Source organism: Chenopodium album, chromosome 3 (assembly GCF_948465745.1).
Source record: "Chenopodium album chromosome 3, dcCheAlbu1.1, whole genome shotgun sequence".
In the NCBI taxonomy this organism is placed as follows: domain Eukaryota; kingdom Viridiplantae; phylum Streptophyta; class Magnoliopsida; order Caryophyllales; family Amaranthaceae; genus Chenopodium; species Chenopodium album.
Genome location: NC_137836.1, coordinates 72,507,799 through 72,522,017, shown reverse-complemented (window position 1 = coordinate 72,522,017; position 14,219 = coordinate 72,507,799). Strand labels below are relative to the sequence as shown.

The 14,219-nt window shown below is 35.8% G+C and overlaps 1 protein-coding gene across 1 annotated transcript; it reads left to right on the top strand.

The window, feature by feature from the left end:
• Window positions 1–3,905: 3,905 nt before the first annotated feature.
• LOC145625327 (uncharacterized) lies at window positions 3,906–4,478 on the top strand. Its single transcript, XM_081678386.1, has one exon. The coding sequence runs from the start codon at window positions 3,906–3,908 to the stop codon at window positions 4,476–4,478; it is 573 nt and encodes a 190-aa protein (XP_081534512.1).
• Window positions 4,479–14,219: the final 9,741 nt, after the last annotated feature.

Below are 14,219 nucleotides of genomic sequence, written 5' to 3'. Positions count from 1 at the left end.
CTCCCTCTATCACTCACCTTTTTGGGTGAGGATAAAGAATTTACCCTTCAACTGCAGGTCAGACGCTGATGTGAAAGAACTTATTGCAAATTGGGGTGAATTAATGGAACTGGAAGATGATGTTCTGGGCCTTGACAGGTTTAGACGAGCGAAGGTTTTAATCAATGTCACGAAACCTTTGCGTAGATGTCAACGAATTTTAGACAAAGCAGGGAATATTGTGCTGGTGGAATTTGTCTACGAACGTTTGCCTTTCTTTTGTTTCTCCTGTGGTGTTATTGGTCATTCTGAGAAAGATTGCTATGTAGTCTCGGAAGATAGCAAGAAGCAAAAACTAGGATGGGGCCGTTGGCTGAGAGCCTCACCAAGAAAGGGGAGACAGAGGGAGGTGGGAGAGGTCGAGGCTGTTCTATCGACCCTTAAGCAATTGTTTGTCACGAAGGAATCTGAGAAGAAGGCGAGTGAGGAGCCGGTTGAGGTAGAGGAGGATAGCATTCTGGGAATTTCGAGGGAGGGAAATACAGGGGAGCAGGAGGTGATGTTGGGGAGTAGTGAGTGTCAGGGGCGGGAGGAAGGTGCATTTATTGAGGGGCAGCACGCTACTTTGATGAGGGGGGAGGGGGATTCTTGTGTTGTAGCGACTGTGAAGGAGATACTAGCAGGGGGAGGGAAGAGGTTTAAGAGAGTTGAGAGGAAAAATGATACTTATGACGCTTACATGTCGGCGACTGGTGAACAAGTACTAGGCAAACGTGAGAGGGAAATTGATAAGAGTATTGCAAGCAAAGAAGGGGAGTGCAAGAAACTGATTGTCGAGAATGAACTGACCGGATTGCGTGTGGCGGAGGCTGTCATTGAGCAGCCCCGCCGAGCTCAATGAATATTCTGTGCTGGAACTGTCGGGGAATGGGCAACCCCGATTCAGTTCGACAACTCCGTAAGTGGAGTAGACTTCATGCCCCCGACATGGTGTTTTTGTCGGAAACTATGGTGAACAAAAATATTGTGGAAGGTCTTAAAGACCGATTAGGCTTTGCTAGTGCGATGAGAGTTTTGAGCAGGGGGGAGAGTGGAGGCTTGTGTTTGTATTGGAGGGAGGGCGTGGATTGCACTATTGTTTCTTATTCACAAAATCACATTTGTGGAGATATTAAAAAGAATGATGTAGTATGGAGATTTGTGGGATTGTATGGCTGGCCGAAAGAGGAGGAGAGATATAAGACATGGAATTTGATCAAGTTTCTTTGTGAAAGTACCACGGTGCCTATTATTTTCGGAGGTGATTTTAATGAAATCTTAAGCTATGGTGAAAAGGAAGGAGGGGCGGATAGGGTGAGGAGGGAGATGGAGGGCTTTCAAAATGTTGTGAGTGATTGTGAACTTAGGGACTTGTGTTATAATGGCTCGTGGTATACTTGGGAGAGAGGTAATTCGGTGGACACTAGAGTACGCGAGAGGCTTAATCGATTCTTAGCTTCATTGTCATGGACTGATCTCTTTTCGAACTATGGAGTTGAGCATTTGGTGAGGTACAAGTCAGACCACACAACAATTCTATTGAAGTCAAAGGCCTAAATCAAGAAAAAGAAAAAGAAGAAGCGTTCAAGTTTGAAACGGGGTGGTTGCTTGATGAGTCATGTGAGCTTGTGGTAAAATCTGCGTGGAGTTCTTCTTCGGGGCTGCCTACAATTGCTAGAGTGGCTGCGGTGGGTAGGGGTTTGTTGGTATGGAGTGAAGAGAAATTTAATAATTTGGGGAAGCAGATAGATGACACCGAAAAGGAGCTCAGGGCTGCCCAACAGCGTCCCACGTCGATTGAGAGCTGCTTGGAGTGCTCAAGATTGGAACAGAAACTTGATGTCCTTAATGCTAAACATGAGTCCTATTGGCACATTCGATCTCGAGTCGCAGAAATAAAAGACGGTGATAAAAATACGAAGTATTTTCACCATAAAGCATCTCAAAGGAGGAAGAAGAATTCTATTGTAGGCCTTTTTGATGAGTCAGGTGTATGGCAAAATGGGGAAGAGAAGCTTGAAAAAGTGGTCTGCCAATTTTATAAAAATTTGTTCACCTCGTCTGACCCTTCGGAGGAGGAAATTCGGTCAGTCTTGGACAATATGACATCCATGATCACTCCGGAAGATAATGCTGAGTTGATGAGGCCATTCACAAAGGAGGAGATTTTTGCCGCTATTTCTCAAATGCAACCCTGTAAAGCTCCGGGACCCGATGGTATGCATGCTATTTTTTACCAACGTTTCTGGCATATTGTTGATGATGATGTGACTAGATTTGTTAGTAATATTTTACATGGTGATTGTTCCCCGAAACATGTAAATAATACTAACATTGTTCTGATCCCGAAAGTTGACTCCCCCAAAAATACTGTTGAGTTTAGACCAATTGCTCTTTGTAATGTTCTTTACAAGATTGTGTCTAAGGCCATTGTGATGAGATTGAAAAATATTCTTCCGAAAGTTATTTCGGAAAATCAGAGTGCTTTTGTTCCAGGGAGAATGATTACAGATAATGCTTTAGTAGCCCTGGAGATTTTTCATTCGATGAAAAAGAGATGCAAAGGTCGAAAGGGTTGGATTGGGATGAAACTTGACATGAGCAAGGCGTATGACAGGGTTGAATGGGGCTTTTTGAGACAACTGCTGCTTACTATGGGTTTTGATGGTAGGTGGGTTAATGTGATTATGGAGTGTGTCTCTTCGGTTTCATACTCTTTTGTGATTAATGGAGGAGTTTATGGGTCGGTTCTACCGACTAGAGGGCTCCGCCAAGGAGACCCCCTATCCCCGTACCTTTTCATTCTTATTGCAGATGTTTTCTCAAGAATGTTACAGAATAAAGTACGAGATAGGAAGCTTCATGGAGCGAAGGCAAGTAGAAATGGGCCGGAGATCTCTCACCTCTTATTTGCTGATGATAGTCTTCTCTTTGCAAGGGCAAACCGACAGGAATGTGAAGTAATTGTTGATATTCTCAACCAATATGAAGTAGCATCCGGGCAGAAAATTAACTATGATAAATCGGAGGTGTCCTTTAGTAAAGGGGTAATGGGCGATCGCAGGGACGAGTTATTGAGTCTCCTTAATATGAAACTGGTGGTTAGGCAACAAAAATATCTTGGTATCCCCACAATTGTTGATAGATCGAAAAAAGCAGTATTTGGAGCTCTTCTTGACAGAATCTGGAAGAAATTGCAAGGTTGGAAGAAAATTTTTTTATCGAGAGCAGGGAAGGGAGTACTTCTTAAATCTGTGATTCAAGCTATACCCACGTATCTCATGGGGGTGTACAAAGTTCCGGAGTATGTTATTCAAAGTATTAAATCAGCTATGACAAGATTCTGGTGGGGACAGAGTAGTACTCGTCGAAAGGTTCATTGGGTGAGTTGGGATAAAATGTGTACCCCAAAATGTTTGGGAGGGTTGGGTTTCAAAGACTTAAGTGTCTTTAATGACGCTCTACTTGGGCGCCAGGCTTGGAGACTAATCTGTAAGCCCGAATCTTTACTGGGGAAGGTGATGCGTGCAAAGTACTACCCCAACTCCACTTTTCTAGAGGCACGACTGGGATACTCTAATAGCTACTCGTGGCGTAGTGTGTGGAGCTCTAAGGCTTTAGTGAAGGAGGGTTACATTTGGAGGGTGGGTGTTGGTTCGAACATCAACATATGGAGTGATCCTTGGGTGTGTGATGAGGCAGGCAGGTTTGTTACGACTGCGCACAGGGCTGAGGTCGAGAAGGTGTCGGATATCATTAACACTGATTGTATGGAGTGGAAGGCCGATTTGATTGAAGAGGTATTTGAGGAAAGGGATGTCCGCTGCATTTTGGCTATTCCTTTGAGTTGACGCCATCAACAAGATGAAATCACATGGGCATTCTCAATGGATGGGGAGTATTCTGTGAAGACTTCGTATATGCTGGGCAAGGGTTGCAATTTTGATGTCTTTCACAAAGCTTTTGTGGACCTATGGAAGATGAATGTGTTCCCGAAGACTCGTCACTTCATTTGGAGAGTTTGCACTGACACTCTCCCTGTGAGGAAGCTCCTTCTTAAGCGCCATATGACTGATTCTGCTTGCTGCCCATGGTGCCATGAAGAAGAGACGTTGGGTCATGCTTTGTTTGATTGTATTAGAGTGAAAGAGCTTTGGGAAGACAGTGGTTGTATTGCTATGAATCGGTGGGAAGATGCGGATAGCTGGTGTGATCTTGTGGTGCAATGGAGTGAGCTAGACCCGAAGGTGGTGCAAAAGGGGGTTCTTTTGGCTTGGTGCATTTGGCATGAACAAAATATGAAGATTTTTGAAAATAAAATCACCCCAAATTTTGTGCTACTGGAAAGGGTAGCTCGTTGGGTGGAAGAGTTGGAGAACCATAGCTCCATTGTTCGAACATCAATTGGGGCGAAGCCTGCTTCTAGTCCTAAGAGATGGTTGCACCACCTGTTGGGGTGATCAAAATAAATGCTGATGCATCTTTGGCTGAGGTTGGTAGGGTGGGCTTGGGTGTGGTGGCGAGAGATAGTGCAGGGGATGTGGTCTTCGCAGGTACTCAAAGGATCAGGGCCAACTGGCCTGCTGAGATCGCTGAAGCGAAGGCCATTGATTTGGCTATCAAACTGGGTGGGCAGCGTGGACTCGAGCATGTTGTTATAGAATCTTACTGCTAGCTCCTTGTTAAACGTCTCTCGAAGGGTGCCTTGTTCTTTACAGATTTGGACTCGGTTCTAGGGGATATTTTATATGCTTGTAATTGTTTTGTGTCGATTAGTTGGTCTCATGTCAAAAGAGAGGGTAATTTCGTTGCCCATCATCTTGCTAGGCTAATTCCTTTCGGCACCGAACAAGTGTGGGATAATCATTGCCCACATGAAGTTTCGCCCTATGTAACGATGGATATTTTATCCTTGGATTAATTGAAGTATGAGATCCGTTTCCCTCAAATATATATATATATATATATATATATATATATATATATATATATATATATATAAATACATACTATAAAACTATTACATTAAACTAACTTTATGATTTTTTACTTAAAAACAAGAATTATTAAAAAATCGTTAGATAACTTAAGAGACCGGTTATTAAATATAACAGGTCTCTTTAATGACGTGGTGGTAATAACAGCAACAAAGAGACCACCTATCTGATATTTTAATAGGCGGTCTCTTTGATACTTAGAAAACTGACAATAGGCTAATCTCAAATAGAAGTAACAAAGAGACTGCCTATCTGTAATAGGCGGTCTCTTTTTTCTTTTTTTTTTTTTTTTTTTTTTTTTTTTTTTTTGTGTGCTGGTGAGTCACGTGACTCACTGTGCACCTTAATAGATCCGCCCCTGTTACATACACTTTCTTTTTTGGCAAAGCAGAGAGAGGAAAGAATGGAGGGAAAAGGGGAAAAAATTAAGAAGAGGGGAGGTCACGTTGTCCAAGTCAATGTCGGGAAATGCAGTCAGTGGTCGAAATTCGGGGAGTGGTGGGACATTACAATAAAATAATTTAAAAATAAGTGTGTTTTGACAAAATAAATAAAGAAAAATTATAAGATGCTTTTTAACAAAAAATTTTATAAGATGGGTTTTAACAAATTTTCATAAAAGCATTCCACAAAATTTTCCGAACAACCTAGTAGTTCCCTCTAGGTTTTGTCCTTGGGAGGGTTTCTTTGGTTCCCTCTAGCGTTTCTCCTTTGGAAGGATTTTCCTAGCCTCCATTGCTAGGTTTTTTCATTTTTTTTGGAAGGTTTACTTCTCTCCTCTTCCTTTTCTTTTCATTTTTACCATCTCTTTTTCTATTGATCTCAGTTGTGAATCTTTGTAGGGGCCTCGATCCACTGATGTTCTTGCCGGTGGTAAGCCCTAAAAACCTTTCAATTGCTTTCAATAAACAGATTTCATCCTTTAGATGATGATTTTTCTCTTGAGTTTATTTTCTTTTTATGTTTCTATGGTTAGAGTTGAAGATTTAGGGTTTCATATTCTCTACAAGAATCCGGAAGACCACATGAATATTTTCACTCAAACGACTATGCAGTCGTGGATTTCAAGCCGAATCATTGTGAACTCACAAATTGTATTGCTTCAAATGAAGTTTTTTATAAAGGCGATTATTAATTAATTCTATGATGTATTTAGTTTTAAGGTGTGTACTTGTGTTGGAATTCTTGATTTCTTAAGAATCATATGTAAGTGTCGTTTGGCGATATTCTATGAACGAAATTCCTTTTTCTTCCTGTAAAAAAAATAATAAATAAATAAAAGAAAAATAGAAAAATAAAATAAAATCAATGACGTAATTTGCTAGCTTCAAACACTTTGGACCTGTTCTCTTCAGTTTTAAATTCAGTTCGATTGAGCTCCAATCATAGTGACATTTTCGTAAATAAACCAACAATTTTATTCAATTGTGGAGCCCAAATAATGAAAAAGTTGTTGATTTATTCACGAAAAATGCCTCCATGAGAAACACAAATTTTGTTTTTCAATATGAGAAATAGGAAATTTCCCACATTGAAATGTATACAAAAGTTTTTTTTAATTATTTTTTTTTTTTTTAAATTAGGCTATTGATAAAGTTTTGTTACTCCCTCCGTTTCAATATGATAGTCTCACATGGAATCAATCACATAAAATAAGGAAAGAAAAATATTTGGTATCTAATACTAAAATAAAAAACAATTCATAAATAGTTTTTTTCCTTATTTAAATTTTTTTGACTTATTTTAGGAAAACATTAGCCATAATTGCATAAATCAAAGGAGTAATTTCTTTACTTAGAGTCATGTCATCAATTCACACTAGATTAATTTAACCAATCAGAATTTAATATGAATAAAATAGGAAACAAATACTAAGTTAAAAGAGAAATACATTTAATTTGTTTTTTTTTTTTTAAAAAAAATACATTTAATATAGGTATATCTTTTTTAAACGTACAAAATAGTATATGGAACTAACAAATTAAAACGGATGGAGTATCATTTTTAAAATAATAAAGACTTTTATCAACATCTATAAATCGTTAGGGTTTTTTTAAGGTCATCGTGAATATGCGACGGTTGTCCGACCCAAACTGTCGTACTTCTAAAATCACTAATAGTTAAACGTGCCCATTGGTAAAGGCGCACTCTTTAGCAGTGTATTCTGTATTGTAAGTTTTGATTATTTTATCTTCAATATATAATACTCATATTTATTATAAACACCCTATTTATAAAAAAAAAGTTTGTATATAAAAAACAGAGACGGCTTAATGACTTATAAACAGAAATATACAAGTATATTTCTTCATAGAAAATTTATGTAGGGATACCTTATGAAATACTATGTATTATTAGTGAGAGTAGAGAGATTGTAAAAAAAAGAGAGATTGAGTAGTTACCAAAAGATGGATATTTGATAATTGCAAGATGAAGAGGTGTCTCCTTGGAATTGTTGGTAACTCGAGCAAGCTTGGGATCTTGTTCAAGCAACAATGTAGCAATCTCAATATCATAACATAAATTGATAATTGCAACATGTAACGGCGTGTTGCCTTCTTTATTCTGCAACCTCCAAGTTGGCTGCCATTGTACATTTTCAATAAAATATTCATCAAGGAGCAGCAAGAAAATGTCAATGGCACCCACCTCTGCCGCAACATGAAGAGGGGTGTTTCCATCTTCGTCGGTTACAACAACCAGCTCAGGATACCGCTTCACCAACCATTCAGCAACCTCAAACTTGACTTTGATAAGTGCAACATGCAACGGTGTGTTGCTGTGTTTATTCTTGACACTCCAATCCAGCGGCTTCTTATCCTTGTCCTCCTGCTGCCCCTTTCCATATTCAAGGAGCAGCTCCAATGCCTCGATGTGGCCTTCCTCTGCCGCAGCATGAAGAGGGGTATTCCCGTAATTATCCCGCTGATTAATCAGCTCATCAGTTACTGCTCTTGGCAATAACCCCTCTACAAACACTTTCTTAATAAACTCATATTGCCGATATTTGATTGCAATGTGAAGAATATTGTACTTATCATATGAGGTTTGCCTCAAAAAGTAGCCTTCATCACAATTTTCTAACTCGTTGTTTCGTGCTTCCTCGAAGAAGCCTATGTTGCCGTCCATGGCGGCGATGAAAAGCTTCCGCCTATCCATATCCCTTGATTCTTCCATGGATGACATGATGAATTATCAGTTTATAATTGTTTGTTTGTTTATTTGATTTTTTTAAGGGAAAAAAAAAAAGCAATTAAATTGGTTGATTAGTAAATTGATTTCATCTTCCCTGTTCATATATACTACTACCTTAGCTTGCTGGGGATCTTAACTTGCTCATATTCTTTACGTAATGATCGAGTAAGATATGTTTCTTTTTCAAGGAAGATTGTATGAATTCCTTTTAACAAATTACTTTGTACTTTATTTTATTCCTAAATATAATCTACTTTTCATTTTTCTTTTGTATTTTTTCATCAATTATGTTGTTTATAACTCTAATTTTGAAAGTAAACATTAGATCGATCAATCAATCAAAGCCTTAATCCCATAAGTGGGATCGGCTAACATGAACCAAATTTAATTTGATTATTCCGTGTAGTCATCGACATAAATCTTTCTCCTTTATCCCTTACGATCCAATGCTTCATCCTCATGCAAATCCATATACTTCATATCCTTCCTAACTCCTTTCAACCAAGTCATTTTAAAGTGACCATTAGAGCTTAAAATAAAAGTAGGTTGCTCAAACTAATTTACTTGAGAAAAATAAAGTTTCCAAAATATAAGAGATTGATATACTAATATCCAATCTGAATTTTTAATTCACTTTGGATTGGATTTTGGATTTTAATTATCCGACATGTGAGCACTCTAAGACAGTACAGATAAAGATTTTTTTGGTTGATATAAGTAGTTGTATTTTTGTGACAATATTTATTTATTTATTTATTTATTTTTCTGAGAACCATTTTTGTGACAATATTATTATTACACAATATAGCTCTATCAAATGTATTGTTGAAAAATAAATAAATAAATAAATTAGAAGATTAATTAGATTAATACTTTCTCTATTTTTATTAGTTGGCACATTTAATTTCATTTAGGAACATTTGCAAGCACATACTTTTAAATGTAAGTATCTTTAGTTATGTATTAGAAAAAATTATGAAATTTAGATATTTGAAAAATAGACATTGAGATCAGATGAATCTAATAAGATCTCATATAATTATGTATTTATCTAATACTAAAACAAAGTCAAAATAGATTATGTGAATAGTGCACAAAGTCAAAACGTTTCAACTTTAAAAAAAATGGAGGTAGTATATGGTATTTTAATTCTTAAGATCATTAATTAACAAGCATGTGAAAGGAAGTGGTAAGGACTGTTCACATTTACTAAATTTCAGTTCAGCTCCAATCAGTTCAGTTCAATTCAGCTCCAATTAGTTCAGTTCAGTTCAGTTCAGCTCCTAATTTCCCTCTCTCATAAAATATTCATTTCAGCTCAATTCAGTTCAGCTCCAATCAGTTCAGTTCACTTCAGTTCAATTAAGCTCCAATCAGTTCAGTTCAGTAAATATGAATAGGCCCGTAGTATATGAAGCCGGCCATACAATCTTTCAATCTTTTAAACATGCTTTTTACTTTTGCCGATGCCAAACTTACCAAGGTGAAAAGCTTATAGAGACCTCATTTAAGTTTTGGTTTTTTATCGAAAGCTTCTAACATGCCTTGCCATCCTTTTACTCCTTTAATAATGTTCTTTGCTGCATTAACAATTATTGAATATTACTTCACGATGCTCACGTTTATTTATTTTACTTGTCATACTCCATTTTATTATTCCATGTCATGTGACACACATTTACTTTAGTCTTGCCAAGAAAAAAAAAATCATTGGACTTTAATTGCATGAATTAACAAAAATATAATTATACATGTATGTACTTGCATATACTTCCTAGTTCCTACATTCTCCTAGTATTGCAACATATGACTGTAGGAGTGAACACTAATTTTAAGAAGAGGGGAAAGATAGAAAGGAATTTCATAAGGGAAAAAAATGAAAAAAAAAAAAAGTTTTGATGTACTTTTTAGTTTTATTGCATGTACCATATGTGTGGTTCTTACTGTAAGAATAGTTCGCATTAGGGATGTACACAGTTTAGTATGAACCGTAACTGTAGACACCCATTTGTGTCTCTCCAAAACCAAACCAAGTGATGAGTACCTTTCACGTCGAATCATAATCGAATGAAGCGAAAGTGTGGAAAGTTTAGTGTTGCGGATAGTTTTAATTTCTTTTCTCATCTTCCTGTTTTTGAAAACTTATTTTAAGAAAACAACTAATCCAGTTTGATTGGTCCATGATATGGGTCCAATAGTAGTGTAGTTGGATGAGGCTTGACAAGAGCTTTCCAACGATATATTATAAGCCCAATTCCAATGAATATTGAGGAAGTTATGGCCAATTTACTAAACTGGGCCCGGTTTGAGCCTTATATGCGGCCCAATGATCTAGGGGAAGGCCTAATATGATTTATCATTCCTAATGCAATTAGGAATGGTTTTAGTCTTCTAGATTCTTCTAGAAGGTTCTTTTCATTCCTAATTCAATTAGCATTGATAAATTGACTTTTGTTGACTTTTCAGAGCTTTAATTAAAATCAAAGAGCATTTTTGAGGAAAAGATACGATTTTATCCTCCTGTACGGCAAAATATATCTGATTTGAGAAAGCGCGTCAAAAACGGTGTTAGCGCCAAACGCCAGGCATTGGCGCCTGGCGCTAAGCATTGGCGTCTGGCGCTAAGCATTGGCGCCTGACGCCAATAGCCTAATGTTGGCGCCAGCTCTGTTTCAGTTGCGCCAGACTCTGTTTTGTTAATTTTATCTTTTTGGCTGATTTTCTCTATAAATAACGTCGTAAAAACTCCGTTTTCATTCACCAACAACTAGTTTTCATTCACCAATTCTCATCAACATTCATCTACATGGACTTACAACCAGTTTTCATTTGCAATCATTAATTCTCTCATTCTCTTTTAATCATTCATCATCTCTCTCTCTCTCTCTTTTTTTAAAACTTGCTTTTCAAATACAAAATTCCGCATTCATTAGATCTAGAAACACCTAGCCATATTCGAAGTTGCCTTCGCCTTAGACGTGAAAGGTTTAATTTCTGAGGGTTTGGTCCCAAATCTCTATTTCAATTATTTAATTTAATTGTTTTAATTATTATTTTCCTTGAAGTTACTAACGTGTGTATTTTTTCATTAGAAAGAGGTATGAGGCATCAAAGTAAGTACTTTAATGGTTTTATTGATATTATGATGTAGAAATCATGTTTAAATTGTTATTATGATATTCCTAGTATCATGTTTAGGGAAAAGGTTATAATATCAAATATGCTTATTATGATTCCTACGATGCTTCCTATGTTCTTCCTAATATTTATGATTGTTAGTATCATGTTAGGGTTAAAGATTTGATTTTTATTGCTTAGTGACATGCTAGGGTTTGTTATTAATCTTGTTAGTATCATGCCTAGGATCTTGCTATTTTTATTATGCTTTAACATGATTTATGATTATTTTCATGATTGTTTTGATTATGATTATAATTTTATTATTGTTATAATTGTTATTATGATGATTATTGTTTTGATTATTATTATGATTCTTTATTGTTGCTTGATATTATTTATTTTTATTGCTTGATCACGCCTTTTATGCATGTTTAAAGGGAATTGGTATTTGTAATCACGCTTAATAAGATATTGATAATCTTGTTAGGGTTAAATATGATTATAATTTCAAGTGATCGCCAATAATAGATTTATTTGTGCATTAATATTCAACCAACATAGATAAACAGGTTTAGGGTACGTTAATCCTATTGATTGCATGTTAGTCAGAAAGCGCACATGAATACGATCTGAATAAAGTAGAGGCCTATTATTAGGGCAGATTCAATCTCTTTTATATTGGATTTGTACGTTCATCCCCGAACCCTTATTTGGTTCTAGACCTTATGGAGTTGACGATCTCCTGGATCGTTTAAGAGGTGTAACCTTCACCCTGTGAACGGTTTACAAGTTCCTAAAACTTGTTGGCGACTCTTTTGCTCTATCTTCTTTCCCTTTGGACGCCACCGTACTTTAGTATATGATCACAGTGGGGTTCGAGCAAGGGGATTAACGCTTGAGATTTATTCCCTACAGTTTTTGGCGACTCCACTAGGGAGGATTTCTATTTTGATTCCTGAATTTGTTTTGGCAATGATCTAGAATGAGTGGGTGAGACTCGAAACGTTCTAAGTCTTTCATGTGCGTAATTTTTATTAACATTATTGTCATATGCATAAAAAAAGATCTCATTGGAAAGACCCTCCGTAATGAGTTAAAAACATAGGATTTTACACGTAGGAAATTTGAGAAATATCTTTCACAACTAGGACCGAAATAACACCACGCGAAACTGGAAAATTTTATCGAGCACAGAAAGCTGCTGAGGCATGTGGGAAGTAGCGCCAATGACCAGAGCATTGGCGCCAGGCATTTAACTGTAGCGCAAAACACCAGCATTGGCGCCAGGCACTACAGCTAAACACTAGTAGAAAAAACGCATTTGGCACCGGTTCAAACCCGGCCTAAGGCACCGATTTGAACCCGTGCCTATGTGTATATAATCCTCTTTTACCAAAATGGCCATTTTAACAAAAGTATTTACCAAAATGGCCATTTTAACAAAAGTATTTACCAAAATGGCCATTTTTGAAGTTAAAAAATAAAATAACTGAAGTAAATCGATTTCACCTAAAATGTATATAATCCTCTAATTTCAACTAATATGTATATAATTGTACATGGTATTGTACTATTGCCTGGCAGTGACTTTGTAATAATATATAAAATTGAATTAGTGAGTTAAATTATATTTTATATCTCATTGAAATACGAATGTAATTGTAAAATATTGAATGCTATTTTATTTGAGAAAGTATCCAATTAACAAAATTTATATCAATTATTATATCAAAAGTAAATTTCAATACTGATATCAATACATGATTTTGTAAATTATTCATAAGTGAAGTATATGTTTGTAAATTTAGCAAAAATCATTTTTAATACATTGTTTAAGTTGCTAAAAATTTATAGGTAGTAAACTAGTGATGCATAAGAAGCTAGTATGTAGTATAGAGTAGGTCATTTAAGGGTATAATCTACACTCTACACCTCAAACATGCAAAACTTTGTATTGGACATGCAAGACTTCAATTCAACATGCAAGAGTAGTTTGTGTTCCACATGCAAAGCTTGTTTAAATTCAACATGCAAGACTATGACCTCAATGATGACTTTGGCTATTAATGACTTCAACAAGAAGCTAGACTTGAGTAACAAATGAAGACTTGCATAGTGTATTGTCATGGACTCATGGTATCATGCACCCTTTGATTTTTTTTGTCCATTAACCAATAGATGATCTTGGCTCCTATGACAAGTTATTAGAAAATAATTAAATAATTATAAAACGTGGTTCTATATAAATGTATATCATCAGTTTATACATGCAAAACCACTTCAAAAATGTGTACAACAAGATTATTAATCCATTTAATAAAAAGTATTTTTGTTTATTTGTTCATGTTATGATAGTAAGTGTACGTATATTTGTAATTAAATTAAATAATTAATATTCAAAAATGATATTAAATTTTCAAATAAAATAATTACTGAAACTTGATTAAATTTTTTTTGGTTTGATTATTGTTTAATCTTAATTAAATGATGTTAGCAAATTTAACCTTTAATTGTACGGGATTAAGTGAGAGGTAATATCTCTCATTTTTTTTTACATAATTTATGTTAGCTTATTTTCAGGTAATGATGGATCATTTTATCACATACTGAAACACCTTAAGAAGGCACTAATTTACGTGCATAATTACTGCTTCATGAACGACTTTCTTGGTTCATTATCATTTTATTGTTTTTACATACCTTATGTCTAGCATTTTAATCTTCTTTATTGAGTAATACCTGCTCATAAGTTTAGTTTTTTTCATAGATAATAAGATTAGAGATTCTTCTATGTAATATGCTCATTCGGGTACGGTGGTCTCATAAATTTGTTCTTTGTAGTATTTCATTCGTATTAAATACATTACTATTGGATTTAGTATGATACAT